The sequence below is a fragment of the Mercenaria mercenaria genome, chromosome 11 (genome assembly GCF_021730395.1).
Source record: "Mercenaria mercenaria strain notata chromosome 11, MADL_Memer_1, whole genome shotgun sequence".
In the NCBI taxonomy this organism is placed as follows: domain Eukaryota; kingdom Metazoa; phylum Mollusca; class Bivalvia; order Venerida; family Veneridae; genus Mercenaria; species Mercenaria mercenaria.
The window spans coordinates 73,783,234-73,808,782 of NC_069371.1; the positions used below are offsets into that span (position 1 = coordinate 73,783,234).

The 25,549-nt window shown below is 35.6% G+C and overlaps 1 protein-coding gene across 1 annotated transcript in view; it reads left to right on the forward strand.

The window, feature by feature from the left end:
- Nucleotides 1-24,359, forward strand: part of LOC123532690 (death-associated protein kinase related-like) — a 45,713-nt gene extending 21,354 nt beyond the window's left edge. The window contains exons 3-7 of the mRNA XM_045314227.2: nucleotides 3,554-3,766; nucleotides 6,546-6,684; nucleotides 9,930-10,056; nucleotides 13,452-13,680; nucleotides 15,290-24,359. Of these exons, the coding sequence (XP_045170162.2) occupies nucleotides 3,554-3,766; nucleotides 6,546-6,684; nucleotides 9,930-10,056; nucleotides 13,452-13,680; nucleotides 15,290-16,583 (2,002 nt within the window). The 3' untranslated portion in view covers nucleotides 16,584-24,359. The remainder of the gene's footprint in view (nucleotides 1-3,553; nucleotides 3,767-6,545; nucleotides 6,685-9,929; nucleotides 10,057-13,451; nucleotides 13,681-15,289) is intronic.
- The last annotated feature ends 1,190 nt before the right edge of the window (nucleotides 24,360-25,549 follow it).

Here is a 25,549-nt window from a genome sequence, read left to right on the forward strand (position 1 = left end):
ATTTAATGACTGAATAGCGAACAGTGCAGACCATGATCAGACTGCACGGATGTGCAGGCTGATCTTGGTCTGCACTGGTCGCAAAGGCAAAACCAATTGCCACCAGCAGGCGAAAGGTTAAGTGAGGTAAGGACAGATTTAACTCCAGTAGAAGTTACTATAGCAGATATTACATTTAGTTCTGTTTCAATGATCTTAGATCACAAAACATTGAAATTGCAAGGATCATAAATAACACAGATAAGTTAACAAACATTCAGAAATATTGTTACAAAATTGTTAACAATGTGTAATTTGTCAGCACAGGTCAGTGCACTTGATTACAATTAAAAAAACAAGGGGAACCCCTCTGGCATTAGGAAACTTCAAACAAAAGCATGTGCGTAAAATGATACTCCTTATGTTTGTCATTGTAGAGATTTTCGTGTCGTGTAATATTTCTAATTTATAATGGTATGTTAGATAAATAGGTTATGATAAATGTCTATGCCATGATACTTAATTTAAGTGTATAAATATTTTACTTCACTGTAGTTTTTATGTCTGGTATAAACTTTGGTTTTACATGCTTTTGATATTAAAGGGTTAGACTAGCACTTAGACTATGATATATAATTAGTTTCTTTAATTTTTATTTTGTAAAGTTGTGAATATAGCCAGTCTATATCCTATGTCCAATATCATGATAATATTACAATCAGTTCTCTGAGGAAATCTCTAAAATAGACTGGCATTTGTCACTATTACATAAAATAAAAGAAAAATTTCTAAAGTTGAAATTTTGTGACAATATTCTTTATTAATCAGTCTAGTGGCTAGTCTAGATAAGAGCCCGCCGGCTTAGCTCAGTAGGGAGAGAGTTGGTCTATGGATCGTGGGGTCGCGAGTTCGATCCCCAGGCGGGGCGTATGCTCTCCGTGGAGATTTGATAAAGGACATTGTGTCTGAAATCATTCGTCCTCCACCTGTGATAATTCATGTGGGGAAGTTGGCAGTTACTTGCGGAGAACAGGTTTGTACTGGTACAGAATCCAGGAACACTGGTTAGGTTAACTGCCTGCCGTTACATGACTGAAATACTGTTGAAAAATGGCGTTAAACCCAAAACAAACAGTCTAGATAAGGGTCAAGTATTTAAAGCTGGCAATGACTGTACCTTTTAATGCTACTTGTAGTAAATTTAAAGAGCATAGCTGTAAAACACCTGAAAATTAATATAGCTATAATGGTATCATCTGAAGGCTGTTGATTGTGAGGGGAAGTTGTTGGTTATCTGCAGTATTGAATGTAGCTGTAATATATCTGAAATCTACTAATTGTGTCTCCCACCACACAGTGGTGTGGGAGACATATTGATTAACTGCAGTCTGTGTGTCTGTCACAAACCTTGTCCGCACTCTTAAGTCGAACATTTCTCATCCGATATTCACTAAACTTTTACAAGATGTGTTTGACCATAAGACCTTGGCCAAGTTCCATAACCAGCCAAATCGGTCAAGGCACTTCGGAATTATGGCCCTTGAATTACCGAAATATGCTCAGGTCTTGGGAGCTAAAACGGTCTATATACTACAAATCAGTCCCTTTGGGGCACTTTATGTGCACTTTAAGTGCAAGCTTCACCAAACTTGAACAAATTGTGTTTGACTATAAGACCTCGGCCAAGCTCGATATATACCCAAATTGGCCCAGGCACTTCGGAATTATGGCCCTTGAATTACCGAAATGGCATTTTTACTCTTGTCAATGGCATTTTTGCTCTTGTCCGCACTCTAAGTCGAACATTTCTCATCCGATCTTCACCAAATTTGAACAAAATGTGTTTGACCGTAAGACCTCGGACAAGTTCGATAATGAGCCAAATCGGTCCAGGCATTTTGGAGTTCTGGCCCTTGAATTGTAGTGAGTAAACAGTATTAAAGACTGACTTGCTATTTAAATGATTAGGCAGTTGTGGGAGACATTCGCTTTTCTCAAAAGCAGCTCTAGTTGTGTGGAGAAGTTGTGAGAACATATCTATAATATTATATGAAGTCTTCACAGGGGAAGTTGCGAGTTACTTGTGGAGAACAAGTTACTATAGTACTGGCACTGAATCAAGAAAGACAGAAGTGTTTGAAGTTAAAGCTGTTATATAAATGAAATGTTGAAAAATTGTTGAACAGTTGGTTCTTACTATCAAACAAACAAACAAACAAACAAACACTTACCAGAAGAGTATGTTTAGTGGTTGAGCCTGCATATTGTTTATATTTGAGTATTTATAGAATTGTTGTAATAGGGGTTTTAACCCTTATAATGCTGGACACGATTGATTCTGCCTAAATTTGCGACCAGTGCCGATCATGATCAGCCAGCACATCTGTGCAGTCTGATCAAGATCTGCACTGATCGCCATTCAGTCAGAATCTTTTTTGTAAGCACCCCTTTTAACAAATAATGGTACTGTCCAAATTGACAGACGGACAAGTTTATTATAGAAATTTAGGTAAGGGTTAAGTTTGATCCCCAGGTGAGGTGTATGTTCTTTGTGATAGTTTGATAAAAGACATTATGTCTGAAGGCATTTCATCCTCCATCTCTGATTCATGTGGGGAAGTTGATAGTGTCTTGCAGAGAACAGGTTAGCAGTGGTAAACAGGAACACTGGTCAAGTTATCTCCCTGCCATTACAAGGCATTACATAACTAATATATATTATACTGTTGAAAAATGCTCTGAAAACTGACAACTGCAGGTCAGCAAACAAATAAACTGTGTGGAATATACGCTTTACATAAATATCTGAAGAATTTACAGTTTTGCATGATCTGAAATATATATTAGTGCCTTACATTATGAGTTTTTCACATCAATATGAAAAGTCAACCTTTCATTACAAGCTGCAGATGTGATCGATGAAACAATGTACTGGAAGTTTGCTATGACTAATAATGATCAATCCTGTCAATAAAATTGTACAGGTAAATTTATTTGTCTGCATTTTCTGAGAATGTCTGTATTTAGTCAATGAAATACAAAAATACCTGATGGTCCTGGCATTGGCAGAATACAGTAACTGTCTAGACCTGTTTTGATGACTCATAAACTAGAAGGTATAATTTTAACATGCATCAAATGGTTGTTTTTATCCAGATTTTCAAAGAAAGCTGTGATTTTTGTTCTGATAAACATTAGAAGCCCCAGGCATAATGCTATAAGGGTTTTAGCCTCTCAAAGGTAGATATTTCAGGTAATTGTTGGGACTGGGTTTTCTTTCTCTGTATGTCAAGGTCACTGTAGCCGAATGCAAAGTATGGGATACTTCTTTAAGGCTTGTGTTTGTAGTTACCAGTGCTTGAGTATTCCATTTTGTTATAGACTGCCAAAAATTTCAGTACGTCATGGTCACTTGATCTGGCATTTTGCTGAAAATTTTGCTAAACAGTGAAGTGCATTCTGTTATTAGTGTGTTTCAGCCTTCAGGGGGAATAGTTGCACAAAACCTTTCTGTATTTTCAGCTTTTCTGTATTCTTTTTAACTTTCACACATTTTTCTGTATCTTTTTTCCAGAGGAAAATTCGCTGTGGTAAGAAAATGTACAAACAAACAAACAGGCGAGGTGTTAGCTGCCAAGTTTATCAAGAAACGGCGGAGGGGGAAGTCATGCCGGGAAGAGATTCTAAGGGAAGTCGTGATGCTGGAAATGGCCCTCGATCACCCGAGACTGGTCAACTTGAAAGAAGTTTATGAGACACAGCAAGAGTTAATACTCATCACAGAATAGTATGTATTCCTGTAATATGCTCAAATCAAAGGCAAAATACAGGCCAGAGATCATGGTGTGGTTCATCATAGTAAGGTGCAGAAGAAATTCACTTTAAAAGGAGACCTCCGTTTCAATTGTTTTAAAACAGAATAAAAGCATATCAGGTTTCAAAATTGATAACCCTGTATTGTTTAAGTGTGTATGATATAAATGTAAATTCCTTCTAATCAATATCAAATTTTAATAACATGACTAACTCCTTTTATTGTTTTCAACATATTACATTAATTTTTTTTGGCTAAAAGAGTGTTTTTGTAGATAAACTCTTCTCACAGAACTATTCTGTTGTAATAGCGTTTTCTAAATTTTGAAGAAAAAAAAATGATATAAATTTGAAGGTATGCAACATTAATATAAAAACATAAAGTATAAAAAGGACATTTGCTGTACTTGCATGAACACCAACCACTTTGCTTTTTAAAGATTACAGTTGAATCAGCCTGAATGTATTTAAAAGTAATGTATGAGATTGTGTTTACCACCCAGGAAGGCTGTGAATATAGTGACTGTATAGTTTAATAAATGCATGCAGTGCAAGTTTTGCTCTGGGGTATCAGCTGCTGACGTGTTATGTAAGGTGTTAGTCATGAATGAAGAGAGTGTGTCAGTAGGCCTTGGGCAGGGAAAGTCACTTGTTTGTTTGTACCTAAGAAATACAAAAATCTAATGGCAGTAAATTACCTGCCTTTGCTATGTCCTACATTTTTATTGTATTCATAGAAGAAGGCTGGGCTCATCTTTTACAATTCTTTTGAGTAGTAAATATTTCACTGTAAGTTATGCCTTGCCATTAATAAGGGCTAAGAGGTCAGAAAGATTTATGGTTATTTTTAGCTTCACAATTCAATGAATAAGGAGGGTATTGCTATCATCACCAAACCTCTCATAAGACTAACTGGTCTTGGTAAGAGACAGGCATCTTACGGTAATGGGTCGGGTACCCCAAAGGTCAAGGTCATTGGGGTCAGGTACTGTAACAATTAACTCTCCTACAAAAACTGGTTATTGAATTGGCAAATGTTGTAGGGCATTTTTTTTCTTGGAAATATTACAGCTATATTTGAACATTATGTACACAACTCCTACATTTTCCATCCAGTTGAAATAGAGCTTGGTATGCCTCTTCAACACGACGAGGACATGCACATGTTGTCTGAACTTTAGTGTCTTGATTATTTTTTCTGGCGTTACAGCCCTGTTTCGGACTTTATTATTCTGTCAAGCATTTTCAGGGTGCAGTTTTGTGTCATAATATGTTTACATCATTCTTGTTCTTGTATGATTGAGAACTTCGGTATGTACATTGATGTATATTATTCTTATGATTTGGCAAAACATTATCATGATTATGTGAAAGACTCAGGCAATCAAAGTTAATGGTATCAGTATAAAAGGTCAAATACTTTAAATTATTTTTTTTGTCAGATCCTCAACTTTGTTATGCATGGATTGATGTTCAAAATCTTGTCGTACCTATACATTTACAGTTAACAAGATAGCATGTCCGTTGCAAGATTTAAACATCCCTATCTCAAATGTGATGGTTGCAGATATGTTCCAGTCTAACTGTTCTGTAGTCAATATGCCATTAGTTGATTACTCACAAGACACACACTTGGTGTCCTATCAATACATAGTGGGCATCATGGTCCTAGGGACACATTACTAGATTAAAATTTCTGTATAAAATACGACGAACAGTCACAGCTTGCTGTGCAAATTGCTTAAACTTTTGTTGCACCTTTCATTTAATTACATCCTTATTGTGTCTCTTGATATAGCTGTGTAGGTGGTAAACTGTTCACAGACTGACAAGAGAAGCCGTCTTGTTCACTGTATTAGAAAATTGTAAATTGTTCACAGAGCATCTTTTTCTTTACTATTTTTAGCTCGACTTTTCGAAGAAAATGTAGAGCTATTGCACTCGCCTCGGCGTCGGCGTTGGTTAAAGTTTTTGATAAAGTCAAATATCTCTGTTACTATCAAAGCTATTGACTTGAAACTTAAAATACTTATTTATTATTAAAGTCTACACCAGGAGAAACAATCCCCATAACACTGAATTGAATTTTGACAGAATTATGCCCCTTTTTAACTTAGAAATTTTGTTAAAACTTTTGATAAAGCCAAATATCTGTTACTATTAAAGCTTTTGACTTGAAACTCAAAATAGTTATTTACTATCAAAATCTACACCTGGAGACACAATTCCTATAACTCTGGTTTGAATTTTGACAGAATTATGCCCCTTTTTAACTTAGAATTTTTAGTTAAAGTTTTTGATAAAGTCAAATATCTCTGTTACTATCAAAGCTTTTGACTTGAAACTTAAAATACTTATTTACCATCAAAGTCTACACCAGGAGAAACAGTCCCCATAACTCTGATTTGAATTTTGACAGAATTATGCCCCTTTTAACTTAGATTTTTTTGTTAAAATTTTTGATAAAGTCAAATATTCTTGTTACTGTAGCTGAGTATTAAAGCTTTTAACTTGAAACTCAAAATAGCTATTTACTATCAAAGTCTACACCAGGAGACACAATTCTCATAACTATAATTTGAATTTTAACAGTTATGCCCCATTTGAACTTGGATTTTTTTTTTTACTGGCAAAGCTCAAATGAGTCAAGCACTGAGAAAAGTCGAGCATGCTGTCTTACGGACAGCTCTTGTTTCAGCTGTACATGAGGTGAACTGTTCACAAAATGTATCTCTTTCTTTACTGTTTTTCAGCTGTGCAGGTGGTGAACTGTTCACAGAATGTATCTTGGAGGAGAAATTCAATGAGTCTGATGTTAGACTGTTGATGTCTCAGATCCTTGAAGGACTTCTCTACCTACATGAAAAGAATATTGTTCATTTAGACCTAAAGGTAATTAGTTTTTAGCTCACTAAGGTAAGGTATTGTGATCTCCTTGGTCTTTTGTCCATCATCTAGTCTTTTAACCCACTCTTAAGCAGTCATCTTGAAACTCTCAGTCCAGTTTGAAAATGGGCAATATCAGTATAGTAGCACCTGAGTTATGGACATTGAATTTGTCAAAAGTGACCTATTTCACTTCGTTAACACATCAAGATCTAGCACAGGTTCAGTGATGGACAGAATTGTTCTATCACAAGAGTTGTGGCCCTTGAATTAGTCTCATTTGCCATATTTCATAGTGTTAACACTTTAGAGACCATATTTTCTTCCTGATTTGTCTGAAACCTGATCAGAATATTTGTCTTTACAAAATCTAGTTCAAGTTTTGAAATGGCTCATCTGGAATCAAGAACAGGTTTGCAGCGTTTTAAGTCATAGAAAAAAGTCTGTTAACTCTGAAGAGGCTATATATTATATACCTTATCTACATGAAACTTGGTCAGAATGTTTGTCTTTATATGACCTAGATCTTATTCAAAATTGGGTCATCTGGGTTAGATCATATAACAAAATGTAGTCAGCATTCTAGAGGCCATCTACATGAAACATTACGAGAATGTCTTAGTCAGCATTCTAGAGGCCATCTACATGAAACATTACGAGAATGTCTATCTTTATCACATCTAGATTAGGTGTGAAACAAGGTCACATGTTTGTAAAAACTAGGTCACTATGTCATGTCGTTGAAAAAACAGAATTAATGCCTTAAAGGTCAGATCATAAAAAAGCCTTAACTTTAGCACTGTATGTCATCTTTTTGACAGGACCTTCATGAAAGTTGGTCAGAAGACTTGTCTATGAAATTCGGGTCATTTTGAAAACTGGATCACTGTGTTGTTAAGTCAGGGTCAGTTGATCAACTGTTCTTGTCGACACTAGGTGCTTTATTAGCTCACCTGTCACAAAGTGACAAGGTGAGCTTTTGTGATCGCGCGGTGTCCGTCGTCGGTGTGTGCGTCCGTCCGTCCGTAAACTTTTGCTTGTGACCACTCTAGAGGTCACATTTTTTGTGGGATCTTTATGAAAGTTGGTCAGAATGTTCATCTTGATGATATCTAGGTCTAGTTCGAAACTGGGTCACGTGCCTTCAAAAATTAGGTCAGTAGGTCTAAAAATAGAAAAACCTTGTGACCTCTCTAGAGGCCATATATTTCATAAGATCTTCATGAAAATTGGTCAGAATGTTCATCTTGATGATATCTAGATCAAGTTAGAAACTGGGTCATGTCCGGTCCAAAACTAGGTCAGTAGGTCTAAAAATAGAAAAACCTTGTGACCTTTCTAGAGGACATATATTACACAAGATCTTCATGAAAATTGGTCAGAACGTTCACCTTGATGATTTCTAGCTCGAGTTCGAAACTGGGTCACGTGCCGTCAAAAACTAGGTCAGTAGGTCAGATAATAGAAAAACCTTGTGACCTCTCTAAAGGCCATATTTTTCATGGGATCTGTATGAAAGTTGGTCTGAATGTTCATCTTGATAATATCTAGGTCAAGTTCGAAACTGGGTCACGTGCGGTCAAAAACTAGGTCAGTAGGTCTAAAAATAGAAAAACCTTGTGACCTGTCTAGAGGCCATATATTTCATGAGATCTTCATGAAAGTTGGTCAGAATGTTCACCTTGGTGATATCTAGGTCAAGTTCGAAACTGGGTCACGTGCCTTCAAAAACTAGGTCAGTAGGTCAAATAATAGAAAAACCTTGTGACCTCTCTAGAGGCCATATTTTTCATGGGATCTTCATGAAAGTTGGTCTGAATGTTTACCTTGATGATATTTAGATCAAGTTTGAAAGTGGGTCACGTGCCAACAAAAACTAGGTCAGTAGGTCAAATAATAGAAAAACCTTGTGACCTCTCTAAAGGCCATATTTTTCATGGGATCTGTATGAAAATTGGTCTGAATGTTTATCTTGATGATATCTAGGTCAAGTTCGAAACTGGGTCAACTGCAATCAAAAACTAGGTCAGTAGGTCTTGAAATAGAAAAACCTTGTGACCTCTCTAGAGGCCATACCCTTGAATGGATCTTCATGTAAATTTGTCAGAACGTTCACCTTGATGATATCTAGGTCAGATTTTGAAACTGGGTTACGTGCCCTAAAAAACTAGGTCAGTAGGTCAAATAATAAAAAAAACCTTGTGACCTCTCTAGAGGCCATACTTTTCATGGGATCTGTATGAAAGTTGGTCTGAATGTTCATCTGGATTATATCTAGGTCAGGTTTGAAACTGGGTCAACTGCGGTCAAAAACTAGGTCAGTAGGTCTAAAATTAGAAAAATCTTTTTACCTCTCTAGAGGCCATATTTTTCAATGGATCTTCATGAAAATTGATCTGAATGTTCACCTTGATGATATCTAGGTCAAGTTTCGAAACTGGGTCACGTTCGATCAAAAACTAGGCCAGTATGTATAAAAATAGAAAAATCTTGTGACCTCTCTAGAGGCCATATTTTTTATGAGATCTTCATGAAAATAAGTGAGAATGTTCACCTTGATGATATCTAGGTAAAGTTCAAAACAGGGTCACGTACCTTTGAAAACTAGGTCAATAGGTCAAATAATAGAAAAAACCTTGTGACCTCTCTAGAGACCATATTTTTCAACGGATCTTCATGAAAATTGGTCAGAATTTTTATCTTGATAATATCTAGGTCAAGTTCAAAACTGGGTCACATGAGCTCAAAAACTAGGTCACTATGTCAGATAATAGAAAAAACGATGTCATACTCAAAACTGGGTCATGTGGGAAGAGGTGAGCGATTCAGGACCATCATGGTCCTCTTGTTTAGTATAGTCTTTTTTGTCATGCAGTACCTTGCTGGTTTTGTGTTATTCAGGTATTAAAGTGGTATGAGCCGCTTTGTCCCTGTTGATTTAAGTCACCAAATGGCCTGAATTCTCACTGTATATTCTAAGGTTTTGAAAAAGTTTAATCGAAAGAAAATTCTGATCCTTCCATAAATTGAAACAAGATGGCAATGTGAAGCACAACACCTACCAAGATATTAATCGGTTTTCCAGTATTTATTGTCAGTATTTGTAACTAACAAGACCTTTATGAAGTTGAAATGCAGTGAAACTGTATTTACAGGAATTACTGATTGCGTTCCTGTTGTTGATGTAAAGGGAGAGAAGTTTCACATATTACATTTTTCTTGTTGATTATCATGAATTTTTGTTGTTTCAGCCACAGAACATTCTGTTAACTGATGAGTTTCCGAAAGGCTCTGTAAAGATCTGTGATCTTGGTTTTGCATGCTTGGTCAACACTGGAGAAGATATACGGGATATTATTGGCACGCCAGACTATGTTGGTGGGTATCTTAAAAGTCTTTTCCCAATAATAGCTTGATTAAAAAGTGCTTACTTAATTTGCACAGTTTTACAGTATCTGTTCTGTATCTAGAGTTTGTTTGAAATTCTTGGCAAGCAATAGTGGAACAATGGGACCGCGACGGCCAAGTGGTGAAGGTCACTGACTTCGAATCTTTTGCCTTTCATGAGACGAATCCATCAAGTTTGCTCAGTGGTTCTACCAAGGTCCCCAAACATGATGAAATAATTCGCAAAGGGGCAGCTGGGGTCTTCCTCCACCATCAAAGCTTGAAAATTGCCATATGACCTATAGTTGTGTTGGTGTGACTGTAATCCAAACAAAAACAGAAAAAATTATAGTGAAACATGGTTGTTCTTGTTAACTGTGTGATTATTGCAGAGGTACTTCTGGTTGTGAGTTCAAACTTTGACTGAAGTCTTCTTTTGTCCCGGATCTGAGGTAGTACTGCAGATCTAGTAGATGAAAGATTAGAACTTTCATGGTCTGGAGTAACTTGATGAAAAGTTGTTCTTCCGGCTACAAGGTTTTAAAATTTGGTTGAAGATCAGCTTGGACAGAGCCCAGCCTCAGAATGCAACATAGCCATTGGTCCATTTCAAATTTCATCTCAGAAAACAGCCTGTAGGATGCTGAAGTTTTGAGGTCTCCAAATTTACTTTTATTACCTTGTGCTCTGTTGAATGAATATCATGTGAATGTTCTAATAAATTTTCACAAACAGATGTCTTTCATCTCTTGAGCTAAAGTTAGATAGATTAACCCTTATCATGCTGAACACGATAGATTCTGTCTTTGCGACCAGTGTAAATCATTATCAGCCTGCACATCCATGCAGTCTGGTCATAATCTGCACTGTTCACCATGCAGTCAGTATCTTTTCGGTAAGCACCCCTTTTAACAGTTAATGGTACAGTCCAGATTGAAAGATGGACAAGTTCATTATAGAAATTTAGCAGGGAAATGGTATAAGGTAGTATGGTATGCATTTGTATTAGTTTAACCTGTTTTAATGGCTGTTGTGCATTCATATATGAACAGCAGGATGCATTATGATTTTTTTGTAATGTGATATTTCTACTTGAATTTGTATTCATAGTGAGAATTCTTTATACATTACACCAGACAATGCATGAACTTCCCCATTGCAATATGTATTTGTTGTTTGTCTACATTCAGGCAGAAAGAAATAGTTATTGATTGAATAGATGTCGTGTCATATTGCAAATTTGCATTTTGAAAATGACAATTTATGAATAATGAAATAGATATTAAATATTTTGTTATAGATTTTCTGTTGCATTTTTGTTTTATGAAATGGTGAAAAGTGAACATAAAATTAATGTAATATAAATAGATAATTATCTTCCTTATGAAAATGTTTTTTGTACATATTTAGAAATTGTCTCCTAGTGAATGTTAAAGGTACTTGCACACAGTTTGGGTGAAAAATTTCAACATGTTCATTACCACCAAGTTTGGCATAGAATGTATATATATGACACTGAAAAGGACAAAGTGGGGGAAAATAAAAGTTAGATATTGGTAAAACTGCAAGAAGAATGTAAATCAAGAAAGAAGAATGTAAATTTTCTGCATTATTTCAAAAGCGTTGCACTGGTTAACTACCTTCTGCACCATAATTTTGGTTATTTATAAGAATATCTTGCAGAAATCTTATGTAAGTTTGTATCACTAGTCACTTTCAGAGTACACACTTTTTAGCTCACCTGAGCCAAAGGCTCATGGTGAGCTTTTGTGACCGCTCAGTGTCTGTCGTTTGTCGTCCATCCATCAACATTTTCTAAAAAAATCCTCCTAGAAAACAAATGGGCAGAATTACACCAAACTTCACAGGAATGATCCTTGGGTGGCCCCCTTTCAAAATTATTCAAAGAATTGAATTCCATGCAGAACTCTGGTTGCCATGGCAACCGAAAGGAAAAAAAACTTTAAAAATCTTCTTGTCCAAAATCTCAAGGTGTATAGCCTTGATCATCTTATGGTCCTCTGTCAAAATTTTTCAAATTTTGCCCCTGGGGTGAAAAGAGGCCCCGCCCCGGGGGTCCCAAGTTTTACATAGACTTATATAGGAAAAAACTTCAAAAATCTTCTTGTCTAAAACCACAAAAGCTAGGCCTTTGATATTTTGTATGTAACATTGCCTTGTGGTCCTCTACCAAATTTATTCAAATCATGCCCCTTGGGTGAAAAGACGCCCGGCCCGGGGGGTCTTAAGTTTTACATAGACTTGTATAGGAAAAAACTTTAAAAATCTTCTTGTCTGAAACTGCAAGGCTTTTGCTTTTGATAGTTGGTATTTTGTATAGCCTTGTGGTCCTCTACCAAAATTGTTCAAATTATGCCCCTGGGGTGAAAAGAGGCCCGGCCTTATATAGGAAAGAAACTTTAAAAATCTTCTTGTTTGAAACTGCAAGGCAAAGGCTTTTGATATTTGGTATGTTGCCTTTCCTAGTGTTTCTCTACCAAAATTTTTCAAATTGTGTCCTTGGGGTGAAAAGAGGCCCTGCCCTGGGGGTACCAAGTTTAACATAGACTTACATAGGAAAAAAAATTAAGATCTTCTCATCTGAAAGTTCAAGGCCTAGGCCTTTGATATTTGGTATGTAGCATTGCCTAGTGGATCTCTAACACGATTGTTCAAATTATGCCCCTGGGGTGAAAAGAGGCCCCACCGGGGTCACTTGTTATATGAGTTATGTAGGAAAAAATACTTCAAAAATTATCAGATCATATTTCATAGACTGTTTAATCAAAATTACCTGATGACCCCAAGCGATGAGGGATCACTTGACTGTAACTATTGACCTACTTTCTTGTTTTTTAAGATACAGCCTTGAAATTTGGATGGCATGTACAGTTTTGCACACCGATCTTAAAACTGACTTTCAGTGACCATGAATGTGACCTACTGACCTACAGCCTTGAAATTTTGATGACATGTACAGTTTTGCATGCAGATCATAAAACTGACTTTCAGTGATCTTGAGTGTGACCTACTGACCTACTTTCTTAAGATACAGCGTTGAAATTTTGATGACATGTACAGTTTTGCATGCTGAGCTTAAAACTGACTTTCAGTGACCATAAATGTGACCTACTGACCTACTTTCTTAATATTTTAGCATCAGTTTGACATTTAAAACATGTAGCTCATATTACTCAGGTGAGCGATCCAGGGTCATCGTGACCCTCATGTTATGGATTTTTGAGAGAAATTATTTTTCGCCTAAAATAAATTATGTAAGTTTGTTCTCTTAAGCAGAGAAAAGGTTTTTTTTGTTTTATATAGGTATTAAAACATGACTCCTAGTGGTAGTTAAACTTTTAAATGATGGAATGTTTGTATTACAGCTCCAGAGGTGTTGAATTATGATCCTCTAGGTTTGTACACAGACATGTGGTCTCTGGGCGTACTGACGTATGTTATGTTGACGACTTGTTCACCTTTCGCTGCTGAAGATAAACAAATGACATTTTCAAACATAACCACGGTGAACTTCGACTTCCCCGATGATCTGTTTGGTGATATCAGTATGGCTGCCCAAGATTTCATCAAGAAGTTACTTCAGTCTGAACCAAGGTATGTAGTGTCCTAATCTGTGATATACAGGATAAGCCTTTTCTGCTCAACAGTTTTAATATTCGTTTTACAGTTGAACCAGTCTTAGTTGCCACCTGTGTTACGCACCCACTTGTGTTAAGCAAACAGTCAGCTGGCTTCCTAAAATGTTACAACCTCTCCAGAGCGGCCCTCTCTTAAGCAAAAACCTCTCTGTAATAACATCATCAAAATTTCCCTAAGCTGAAATATACTACCAAATTTATCTCTCCAGAACAACAACCTCTGCATAACAGTAAATATTTGTATCTCCCAAAGGGTGTTGCTCTACAGAGGTTGCACTGTATTTTGTTTAAATTTCAACTTGTGTTAAGCAGGCACCTGCCTTTAGCAGCCATATTGTGTCGCTCCCATGGATGGCTGCTTAATAAAGGTTTGACCATATATGTTAAGGTCTTCAGTAAGGAGTGCATTTTATAATTATGTCTCCCACCACACAGTGGTGTGGGAGGCATATTGATTTACTCCAGTCTGTGTGTGTGTGTCTGTCACAAAGATTGTCCACACTCTAAGTCGAACATTTCTCATCCAATTTTCACCAAACTTGAACAAAATGTGTTTGACCATAAGAGCTCGGCCAAGTTCGATAACTAGCCAAATCGGTCCAGGCGTCTTGGAGTTATGGCCCTTGAATTACCAAAAACCGGCCTTTTTACTCTTGTCCGCACTCTAAGTCGAGCATTTCTCATCCGATCTTCACCAAACTTGAACAAAATGTGTTTGACCATGAGACCTCGGCCAGGTTTGTTTATAACTAGCCAAATCGGTCTAGGCATTTTGGAGTTACGGCCCTGGAATTACCGAAAAATCCGCCTTTTTACTCTTGTCCGCTCTCTAAATCCAACATTTCTCATCCGATCTTCACTAAACTTGAACAAAATGCATTTGGCCATAAGACCTTAGCCAAGTTCGATAACTAGCCAAATCCACCCAAGCACTTTCGATTTATGGCCCTTGAATTACTGATTGGATCCACTCATCCAGACCATATAATTGGATCCACTCGTCTAAACCATCTAAAGAAACTAGACATTTTACATAGGGGCAGTTGTGGGAGACATGCGCTTTTCTCAAAAGCATCTCTAGTTTTGTATGAGGTTTTTGATATTTAAAGTCATTATATTCATTGAGATCTTCATGAAATCCTACTGGCAACCTAAAAGAAAAAAAGGAATGTTTGCTGAGCAACTAAAGAATGCTTTGACCTACAGTCGTCGGACTTCATTAGATGACTGTCTGTGGTCAGTATATGACCCCTATTGTGTAGGTCAAATGACAATGTTATAGTGAAATTAAGGCTGAAAATAGGACAGGCCAGCATGAAGGGCAGCAGCTGTATTTCCAAATTTCTTTTCTCTTACTGTAAAAGATTCACTGTACTTCTAAATTTGTTCATCAGGCGTGGGTTTTCTTCACGATTGGTCCTGATTTCAGGCTTCTGACTGCCAGACTTTCCCTTAATAACTCTATTGAAAATGGAGATTTCAGGTTTTTGATTTTTCAGTGAATCCCAGGCCTGATTCGTATGTGGTAAATGAATATCAATGTCTATATCATTTGTTTATTTTAGTGATAGGATGACTGCCAAGGAATGTTTCGAACATGAATGGTTAGCAGGAGTAACCAGTCCAAGTAAACCATTGACATTGTATGGAGCTGAAACCCCAGACCTCACAACCGGTGAAATTAAAGACAATACTGAACTTGAAAATGAAACAAGTGATGTGATAGTGATCAGTGAAGAGGTAGATGAGGTTTTAAATCATTCTAGGGATTTTTCAAGAGAAAAAATTGAGAACCAAACTTCAGAAATGTCAGTGAATGAAGGAAGAGATGATGAGGGTGTTTTTGTTGACACCGAATCAGACATTCCTGCTCATAATGAGTTAGATAGTAACTTAAGTGATATAGAAACGAATCAGTCTGAGATAGGTGTTTATCCAGTTGAAAACACAACTCATAAACAGGATACGCATGCAGATAATGTACCAGTGATAAAATATGAAAGAACATATAATCCTAGTGTTAATGCATCAAGTTCAGATGTGACACCAGATACAGACTCCAGTATGTGTATATCAGAAAGTAGACTTCAGGAAATAGATTCTGGCATGGTTACTGGCTCAGAATCTGTAGATATATCTGGAAGAACAAGTGTAGACCAGGAACCAGATACTGACTTTAATAGTGAAACAAATGAAGACATAGACATGTTGAATAGAAGCAGTGTAGAGAATGAATTAAAAGATGAAGTAGTTAGTCTTTCTACAATATCAGATAAGCATGATTTAAACAAATTTAATACATCAGAAGTATGTGATGAAACAAGTGAGAATATACATGATAGTACTGAAGAGATTGTTAGTGAAAATGAAATGGATATAGAAATATCGGAATCATGTGATAATAATAGGGTTTTACAAATAAATGAAAATAATTCTGCAAAAAATTATACACCAGAAAAACAGCATTCCAAAATAGAGGATAGTTCTCCTAATATACCAAATAAAACGATCAGCTTGCAACAAGAAACAGTAATTAGAGACAAGACTCTTATCGAGACACCATCCCAATCCAACAGTGACGCAAAGGGACGTAACTCTGTCAGCCATATAGATGACTCCATCAATAGCATGCAGTTGGGTGAGAGTCTCAAACGTGGCATGTGCAATGAATTAGTATCTTCAGGGGCAGATAATCCAGAAAATGATGAACAAGAGTATGAATTTGTTAGTGTTTCTAAAAGGGTTCGCAGTTACGAGGACAACATCACCTTAACAAAAACTTCTCCATGTAGCCCCAAGATATCAAGAAGCCCAAGAATTGGTCGACATTCAAGACTGCATCATCATCCACATCATTGATTGGTCCATCTACTATAACGGTGTTTTACAATTGTTTTACATGCATCTCTGGCTAGTAGTATTTGCACAGGGTAGATGCTTAGTGCTGCCTCCCCACTCCTTACCTTCAGCTAAACCTGTTGTCATTCAGCTTTATTCATAGTATAGGTGTACATTAAAATATACTAAATGATTAAATTCCAGTGTAAATGTACATGGGGTAATGATTTAGTGGATAGATATTAGTATATGCTTTGGTTATGTTTTTGTTGATGAATCTTTTTTTAAATAGAAGTTATGGACAGCATTGGCAATTAATTTGTTATAATTTGTATGCAGCTGATATGATTATCATCAGTCACACGTAGCAACTCTTGACATTCTTTAAACACAACATAGCGTTATCTGTATGTATTGTTGTCAGCAAAACTTTTTCTCAGCATAATGTTCAAGATTACCGTAAAAACTTGAATATATTAAGCTAGCGTGTATAAAAATGACAAAAAATGTTCGATTTTCGGCAATATTTACATGCTATCAAACTAAGAAAAAAATGTATGAAACTCTACTTTGGTGTATAATACGCACCCCTTTTTGAGAATGAAAAACATAAAAAACATGCGTAATATATTCAAATTTTTACGGTACATACATTGTTTAAGTGTTTAGAAACTTCTACATTTTAATCTGTATATTATGGCTTATTGTGAATTCTAAATTGTTGTTAGAGGCAGTGAATGGACAAGCATTGTTTGCCACAGTTAATGTTATAGTTAAAGAGGAAACTTACTGTTCAATCTAGCATTTCTGTTACAAGGATTTTCCTCAATTTCTCCTTAAATATTTCTCAGTACCACATGTACCACTCCAGGAGTCGTAAATATGAACTTCTTAATTTTTTGAAAATATCATGATTAAGTAGTTTTGAATTATTGTCTAAAAATATTTTCTGTTGTAAACTCCTGCAATTTGGACAGCACAAAATAATGCAGTGTAAAGCAGCAATGTTTTGTAAACATGGTCAAAAAAAGTGTTACAGATTTGGTTGAACAAACAGTAGATTCCTTCCTGTCTCTTCAAAATGACTTCATACATACCAGTCTAAATCTAATTGCAGACACATTATATTTATGAGTGTTGGAACAGTTTAACATCAGGCCACTGTTTTAATTTTTATTTAAGTAAGAGTATAATACTGTAAGAAGTTGTTATAGTTAATAGAATATGTATCTGTGTATGGTTTGAAATGTGGCTGGAAACAACGTCTTTCTGTCATTTGGAAATTAATTGGCTTCATTTTAAAACTTGTGTTAATCTGATACTTAATTATGGTTATGATAGGCACATCAATGTAGTAAATCAGACTGAATTGAAGATCCATTTTATTCAAGAAACAAATTTTCTAGGGCGCTTTTGTCTGAATTGTATTCAAGGGCATTTATGTCTGAAGTATATTCCAAGGTACTAATGTCTGAAGTGTATTTCAGGTCATTTGTTTCTGAAGTATATCCAAGGATACATATGTCTGAAGTGTATTTCAGGGCATTTATGTCTGAAGTATGATCCAGGGCACACATGTCTGAAGTGTATTTCAGGGCATTTATGTCTGAAGTATGATCCAGGGCACACATGTCTGAAGTGTATTTCAGGGCATTTATGTCTGAAGTATGATCCAGGGCACACATGTCTGAAGTGTATTTCAGGGCATTTATGTCTGAAGTATGATCCAGGGCACACATGTCTGAAGTGTATTTCAGGGCATTTATGTCTGAAGTGTATTTCAGGGCACACATGTCTGAAGTGTATTTCAGGGCATTTATGTCTGAAGTATGATCCAGGGCACACATGTCTGAAGTATATTCCAGGAATGAATAAAGTTTAACTGCTCAATCATGTATATTTTTGTCATTGAAATGCATTTATGGAATGAAAAATTCATATGAACAGTATCTTATTACGTTAACCCTTAGCCTGCTAAATTTCTATAATGGACTGGTCCATCATTCAATTTGGGCAATATCATTTATTATTCGAAGGGGTGTTTACTGAAAATTTACTGACTGAATAGCGAACAGTGCAGACCATGATCAGATTGCACAGATGTGCAGGCTGATCTTGGTCTGCACTGGTCGCAAAGGCAGAATTATTGCCGCCAGCAGGCAAAGGGTTAATTATGATCTATCATATCAGTATAGAACAGGTATTTGCTACCCCAGTTACAAACATCCCCATTTCTATAGTCATGATAGTAACATGCCAAAATATAGTTCTTAAAAAAAAAGTCCCACTGATTCGCATGTATTTCAAATTAATATAAGATTGTGCACATTTGCATTGAAGCATTGTAAGTTATGAAAGTAGTTTAAATTTTTTCATCAGTTGTCCTTCAGTATATCACTGACTTTAATAGGCATTATTAGAGCGTTAATGATTTCAAAATTCATTTGTTGTTTATCTAGAGACATGCAAACATTGTCATTTATCTTGATGGATAATCATAATTATATTATAATTGAAATAAATAGACAGGAAAATGTTTTAACTGTCCAACTATGTGATTTCAGTGAATGCCGGCGAAGTATGTTAGTATATAGTACTGTTTATGAAAATAAGGGAAATAAATACAAGTCTACAGAAGAAAATAATTTTGTTAAAGCCCTGCTACGCGGCTATTCAAATTCTATTGTGTGTATGCAACCCATGATTACAATAGGTAACAATTAACGTCCACGCTCCACACTTTAGCACGCAAAACCACAGGTATTTTATATAGAATTTTATATAAAATAGACTCTATTTTGACAGACGTCCTTGTTCATAGTCAGGATTTTCTTGCTTTTTCAGTGACAATTTAAGGTTAAAAGGTAGGACTGGAGCAGGTCTTTAACTTAAATTTGGCTTGTTACTGTTGTTAATAGTTTCTTATTATTATTTGGTTACATGGTAAATGGGACTGACTGATGGCAAGCAAACAAACAGTAAACTAAGAATTAGGCTGCTAGGGTAAATGTGTGCTAAAACTGCTACAATTTTAAGTTTTAGGCTAAAAAAGTTCCATAAAGCTTTTAATTGTACATTAAAAACAGATTTTTCAAATGATGTGAGAAAACAATAACCTAAAAAGTGGACTAATACTTGACAAAAAGCAGACATATTTTATGTTCATAACAAAATATTTGCTAGGCACATTATAAAGCTTTTAAAGAGCTCGTTATAAAGCCTTTTTTAAGAGCTGTAACAAAAATGTCTTTTGAATGGCAGTTCTACTTACTGCTCTCCGTGTTGATGGCATGTTTGTACCTGGGGTAGACAATACCATGTGTACAAGCATTAACTTTATGCATTTTTACATGAGTATTATCATGAGATAATGTAATTTTATTTTTGTATAATATTTATACCATAAACACTTACATTAGTTCACATATCATATATTTAGAACATGTATAGATATATTTTATTTATTTTTAGGATTTTACTTTATTTTAACAAACATTTACTGACCAATATTTTTTCCTTCATTTCTGTTTTGCGTTATTTCAAGTTTGTCAATGTAGAATGGACCAAAAAAAAATCAAATTTTTCCGTTTTTTTTTTTTTTTTTTTTTTTTTTTTTTTTTTAAACGTAATCTTCTGTTATACCAAATCTTGTATTTTTTTAGGTTAATTACAAAACTATGATGGCATATTAATCAGAACATGAGCAAAAAAGGGTGCATGTTTACAAAAAGAAGCGCAAAAATACAATATCATGTGTAACAAACATGCACAAATTTTACAAACTGTATATTTTGACAGAATAAACAAATTCAAATTCATGCTTATTTAAACCTGACATTTCCTGGTTTAATATGTAACTAGTTCGTAGTTTACCCTTTGAAAATTTAATTTATTACTATTTGATTTGAAGTTTTGAAAGCGATCATTCACCCTGCTGAGACAATATATGTACAATATGTTTACCTTTGGCTATTGTGTGTCGGACAGTTCTTGTCTTCTGGCTATTTCCTTAAGAACAATTAAGATTTGATTAACCTTTTTATCAGTTGTTATGGTTGTTTTTTTTGAGTGAAAGCTTATCTTGTATATAGCTATTGATTTAGTAGATATTTTACATCTAGAATGAATTATTTATATATATGCTATAGTAGCTGGTGCATTTGAAGTAGTGTTATATAATTATGTTGTATTGTTAATTGATAAAATATGAATTCTAAGGTAGCTGTAGGTACCTTGAATAAAAAAAAAATTGAAATTCCATGTAACCAAAGCAGTACAGTATTGACACAAGCAGTTGAAAATCTCTATAATAACTACATTCGAACCCGCCCGTTTAGCTCAATAGGGAGAGCGCTGGTCTATGGATTACGAGCTCATGATTTCGATCCTCAGGCAGGCTTTATGTTCTCCATGACGTTTTGATAAAAGACATTGTGTCTGAAATCATTTGTCCTCCACCTCAGATTCATGTGGGGAAGTTGGCAGTTACTTGCAGAGAACAGGTTTGTACTGGTACAGAATCCAGGAACACTGGTTAGGTTAGCTGCCCGTAGTTACATAATTGAAATACTGTTAAAAAAAGCGTTATACCCAAAACAAACAAAAACTACATTTGAGACTCTGTATCTAGAATTCCAAGGGACATAGCATTTGAGCCGTGCCATGAGAAAACCAACATAGTGGGTTTGCGACCAGCATGGATCCAGACCAGCCTGCGCATCCGCGCAGTCTGGTCAGGATCCATGCTGTTCGCTATTAAAGCCTTTTGGAATTGGAGAAACTGTTAGCCAACAGCATGGATCCTGGTCTGGATCCATGCTGGTCGCAAACCCACTATGTTGGTTTTCCCATGGCACGGCTCATTTTACTTTGAGGTAACCAAAATTTGACTTGAAAAATAATACTTGATGTGGTTTTTTTTTGTTTTCTTTTTTTATGCTAAAAATGTTGCCATAACCTCATATGTATATACATACAAACATGTTGTATACTTCGTATATGCGATTTGAGAGTACATAAGATTTTGGAACACAATTTATTCATAGTTTTAATTCATCATTTTAAAAATGCTACGCATGCTCAAATCTTTTCTTAGTAAGTAGGGTTTTACTTCGACTCCGATACATAGGAACCCTGACAAGACTTCAAATTTACTTCAGCGTAACCATAGTCACAGTATTGCAAATTAGAGTTAGACAGAGTAAATATATGTAAAAAAGGAATTTTGACTGGTCTTTAGAAGTTCTTTGAATTACAGAATAAGACAGAATTACAAAATAAGGGAGTTCGGATACGAAGTGTCAACTGTAGTTGCTAAAATTATTTCCGTAAACCTGTAGAAAATTGAATTGGAAAAAAAAAAGCAACAGACCGTTAGTTTATAAGATATATTGGATTTATTATATTTATTTAAACAGTATGGGAAATCACATGATCAGAACAATCTCAAAACCAAAGTGATATTTTTAAGAAAATAAATTTCTTGCCATGATAAGATATGAACTTTGAAAAATAGCCTAACATGTGGGTAATGAAAGTTGTTTAATAATTTATATATAATTTTCAATAATGATAAATTTCTGGTATTTGCACGCACTAAAATAACTGGTCTCAGTTTCTTGAAGTGTTCCAAATACATGGAAAGGTTAATGTGATTGAAATCTGTGTAATTTTTTGCGTACATCTGTGGTGCCATTAGATATATTAGATAGATATTAGATAGAGTTACAGCAAAACTGGCTGCAATATTATCCCATATTATTCATGAATTTACTTTGGTTTAGAGATTATTTTTGGTCATGTGATTCCCCGCAGTGTTTGAAGCAAGAAACAACTTAAATGATTGAGTTTATGATCTGATTCTTGTTTTTGTATGAGAATTTTAGACTAGGCCTTAACGTTCACTTTAGTGTGGCAGTCAGTCAAGTCGGGTTCTACAAAGTTATTTTGGGGTAAAAAAGATATATTTTACCAAGTTAATTATAATTATATCTGACTCTGGATGCTGACTATACAGCTTAAATAATATATTCCAGTCATAGGGTAAACTAGACTAACACTAGGGGGCAGGTTATAAACTGCTCGTGTGGACCAAATAACACCTGACCAAGTTTGGTAGTATTGATTTGATATTGTAATATTGTAGTTTCTTAGCAACACATTTATTTACATGACTTTAGGTTTTACAGAACTGTTTTCATACAGTTTCCTTCTAAAAACCAAACTAATGGTCAAAATATTTTTTGAAAGTGAAGAAATTTTGATAAACTCCGTATACATTCCATAAGAGTGACTTCGTGACTTCTTTACATAGTTCACTGTATATTATATGCTACAGTGTAATATCTGTATAATGGCTTCCACAGAAGATTGTATTTTAGTAAGAGTGTGCAAATGCTGAAAATAGAATTATTTATTCTTTAAAAAAATGAATGAACCAATTTAAGATTTATGTAAGATTAACAGTTGTTATGTAAAATCATTTTTAAAATAAAATTCAGTTTTGTAGATCTTCTAGACAAATAAAAGATCACCACTGGGTTATTAGACATAGTTCTGTACAATATGGCGATATATAAGGGGGAAGTACCCATACGAAAAAACATAGGCAATCCAGTTTCTTTTTTCAGACGGGTACAAGCCCAGATATATCCTGTATTGTCAGGACAATGTTTGATATTATTTTATTATGCTTATTTTTCACAGTAAAAAAGGAAAACAATCAGACTGTCTGAAGTTTTATCCAGAAACATACATAATTCTGTTGGTCAATAGTGAACAAAGTTTGGAATCGGAGTTGTGGCATTGTCCAATACATAATATGAGCCGCGCCATGAGAAAACCAGCATAGTGGCTTTGCGACCAGCATGGGTCCAGACCAGCCTGCGCATCCGCGCAGTCTGGTCAGGATCCAGGCTGTTCGCTTTCAAAGCCTGTTGCAATTAGAGGAACTGTTAGCAAACAGCATGGATCCTGACCAGACTGCGCGGATGCACAGGCTGGTCTGGATCCATGCTGGTCGCAAACGCATTATGTTGATTTTCTCATGGCAAGGCTCATATTTTTTATTTTCCATAAATATATTGGACAGTCTCATGGTACAGCATCTCTGATTGGAATAGTAAAATAGATATAAAATATAAGTTAATTAGGCCTACCAAATTGGATCTATGTGTATGTTATTTTGCTCTCTTCATTTTTCAAACCAAATCAGGCAGAAAAAAAACAACAAAATTATGAACGGTCCATAAAAAGTTTAAAACAGAAACTTTTATAAATACTGACAGCTTTAACACCCATGAAAAAACCTATCTAAATTTTTAGTATATTGAGGAATTGTAAATTTTAATCTTATTCAGTTGAAATTAATAAAGTAATTCTGTAAAGAATAGAAATGTCCATCGTGTTTATGTTTTGTATGTCATCACTGGCGTTTATAACATTTTCAATCTTTCTTTTTTTTATCAAAAAAGCGGAAGACCTCATAGCCGGAGGTCACTATAGATTCAATTTGGTCTGTCCTTGTGATCAGACAACCAATTCGATTTGGCCTTCTTTATGATAGAAATAGTAGTATATAGGTATACGCTGTATATGCTTCAGTGACTATAAAACCATTGTTTTTGATGGACTGCTGTGACTGACTGTTAGACAATGCTTTACATCCATGTTTTGCTTTATAGAAATTTAATACTACAATTGTATATGCTTAATTGAGTATGCATTACATGTATAGCTTTATAGAAAATGTCTGAGCAATGAACCTGTTTTGTTAGAATATAATTATTTAACATCAAATTTGTTGTTTTTCTACTTCCGCCATTAATTACAAAGTAAACTGACAAGAGAAGATTGACAATCGCCGTCAGTATGAAGTCTAGCCATTGGTCTATTTTAAACCTGTGCTCAGAAACTACCAGTAAGATGTGCGAGTTTTCAGGTGTCCACACCCAGTTGTATAATTCCCGGGTCCTTCACTCCAGAAAGAAGTGTGTGTTACGAAGCAAGTCAAAATCATATTATGACTTAAAAGATAAAAGCAGGCGGCTGTTTTAGAAAAGAGTTTCAGGTTTCATACTAACAGATATGCATAGGCGGTTAGACAGTCTGCAATTGCAGTTGAAAATTGACTTTTATGCCCCGGCATCTACTGATGCGGGAGGCATATAGTGATTGTCCTGTCCGTTCGTTCGTTCTCCCGTCCGTACGAGGTTAACCAAATGGGACCGTTTCGTCTAGCATCAATACCCCTAACTAGAATGACTTGATATTAATGCAGATGTAACCTGTGACCATTCCTCATCTTCAGACATCACCTGACCTCAGTTTGACCTTGACCTCGTTTTGGACTTAGGTTGCTTTATATCGTCAAGGATGTCACCGGGGGCATCAAGCGTTTATTGAACGCAGCTTCTTGTTTTAATTTACATTCCACCACGTTAACCCTTACCATGCTGGACACGATTGATTTTGCCTTTTCGACCAGTATAGATCATGATCTGCACTGTTCGCCTTTCAGTCCGTATCTTTTTGGTAAGCACCCCTTTTAACAGTTATCGGTACTGTCGAAATTGGAGGATGGACAAGTTCATTATAGAAATTTAGCAGGGTAAGGGTTAAGGTTACAGATGCTGGATTTGTGTTGAGATGCCGTATGATTGACTCTCCCACCAAACTAACATGCCAATAATGATTCTTCCAAGGAAAAAAGGTCTCGTGTATCGCTGTATACACGGGGCATGTTTACCTTAAGTCTGTTGGCGGCATGTGAATCTGCCTCTGCGACTAGTGCTGACTAAGATCAGCCTGCACGTCTGCTCTGTTCGCTATTCAGTCAATCAGTCATTCAGTAAACAACCCTTTGAGAAACAAGAAGTACTGCCCAAATTAAATGATTAAAACCAATCTATTTTAGAAATTTATCAGGGTAAAGGTTAAAGAACTAGGCTGTCATTTCAGAAAGACTAGAAGTTAGTTGTCTGTATCTA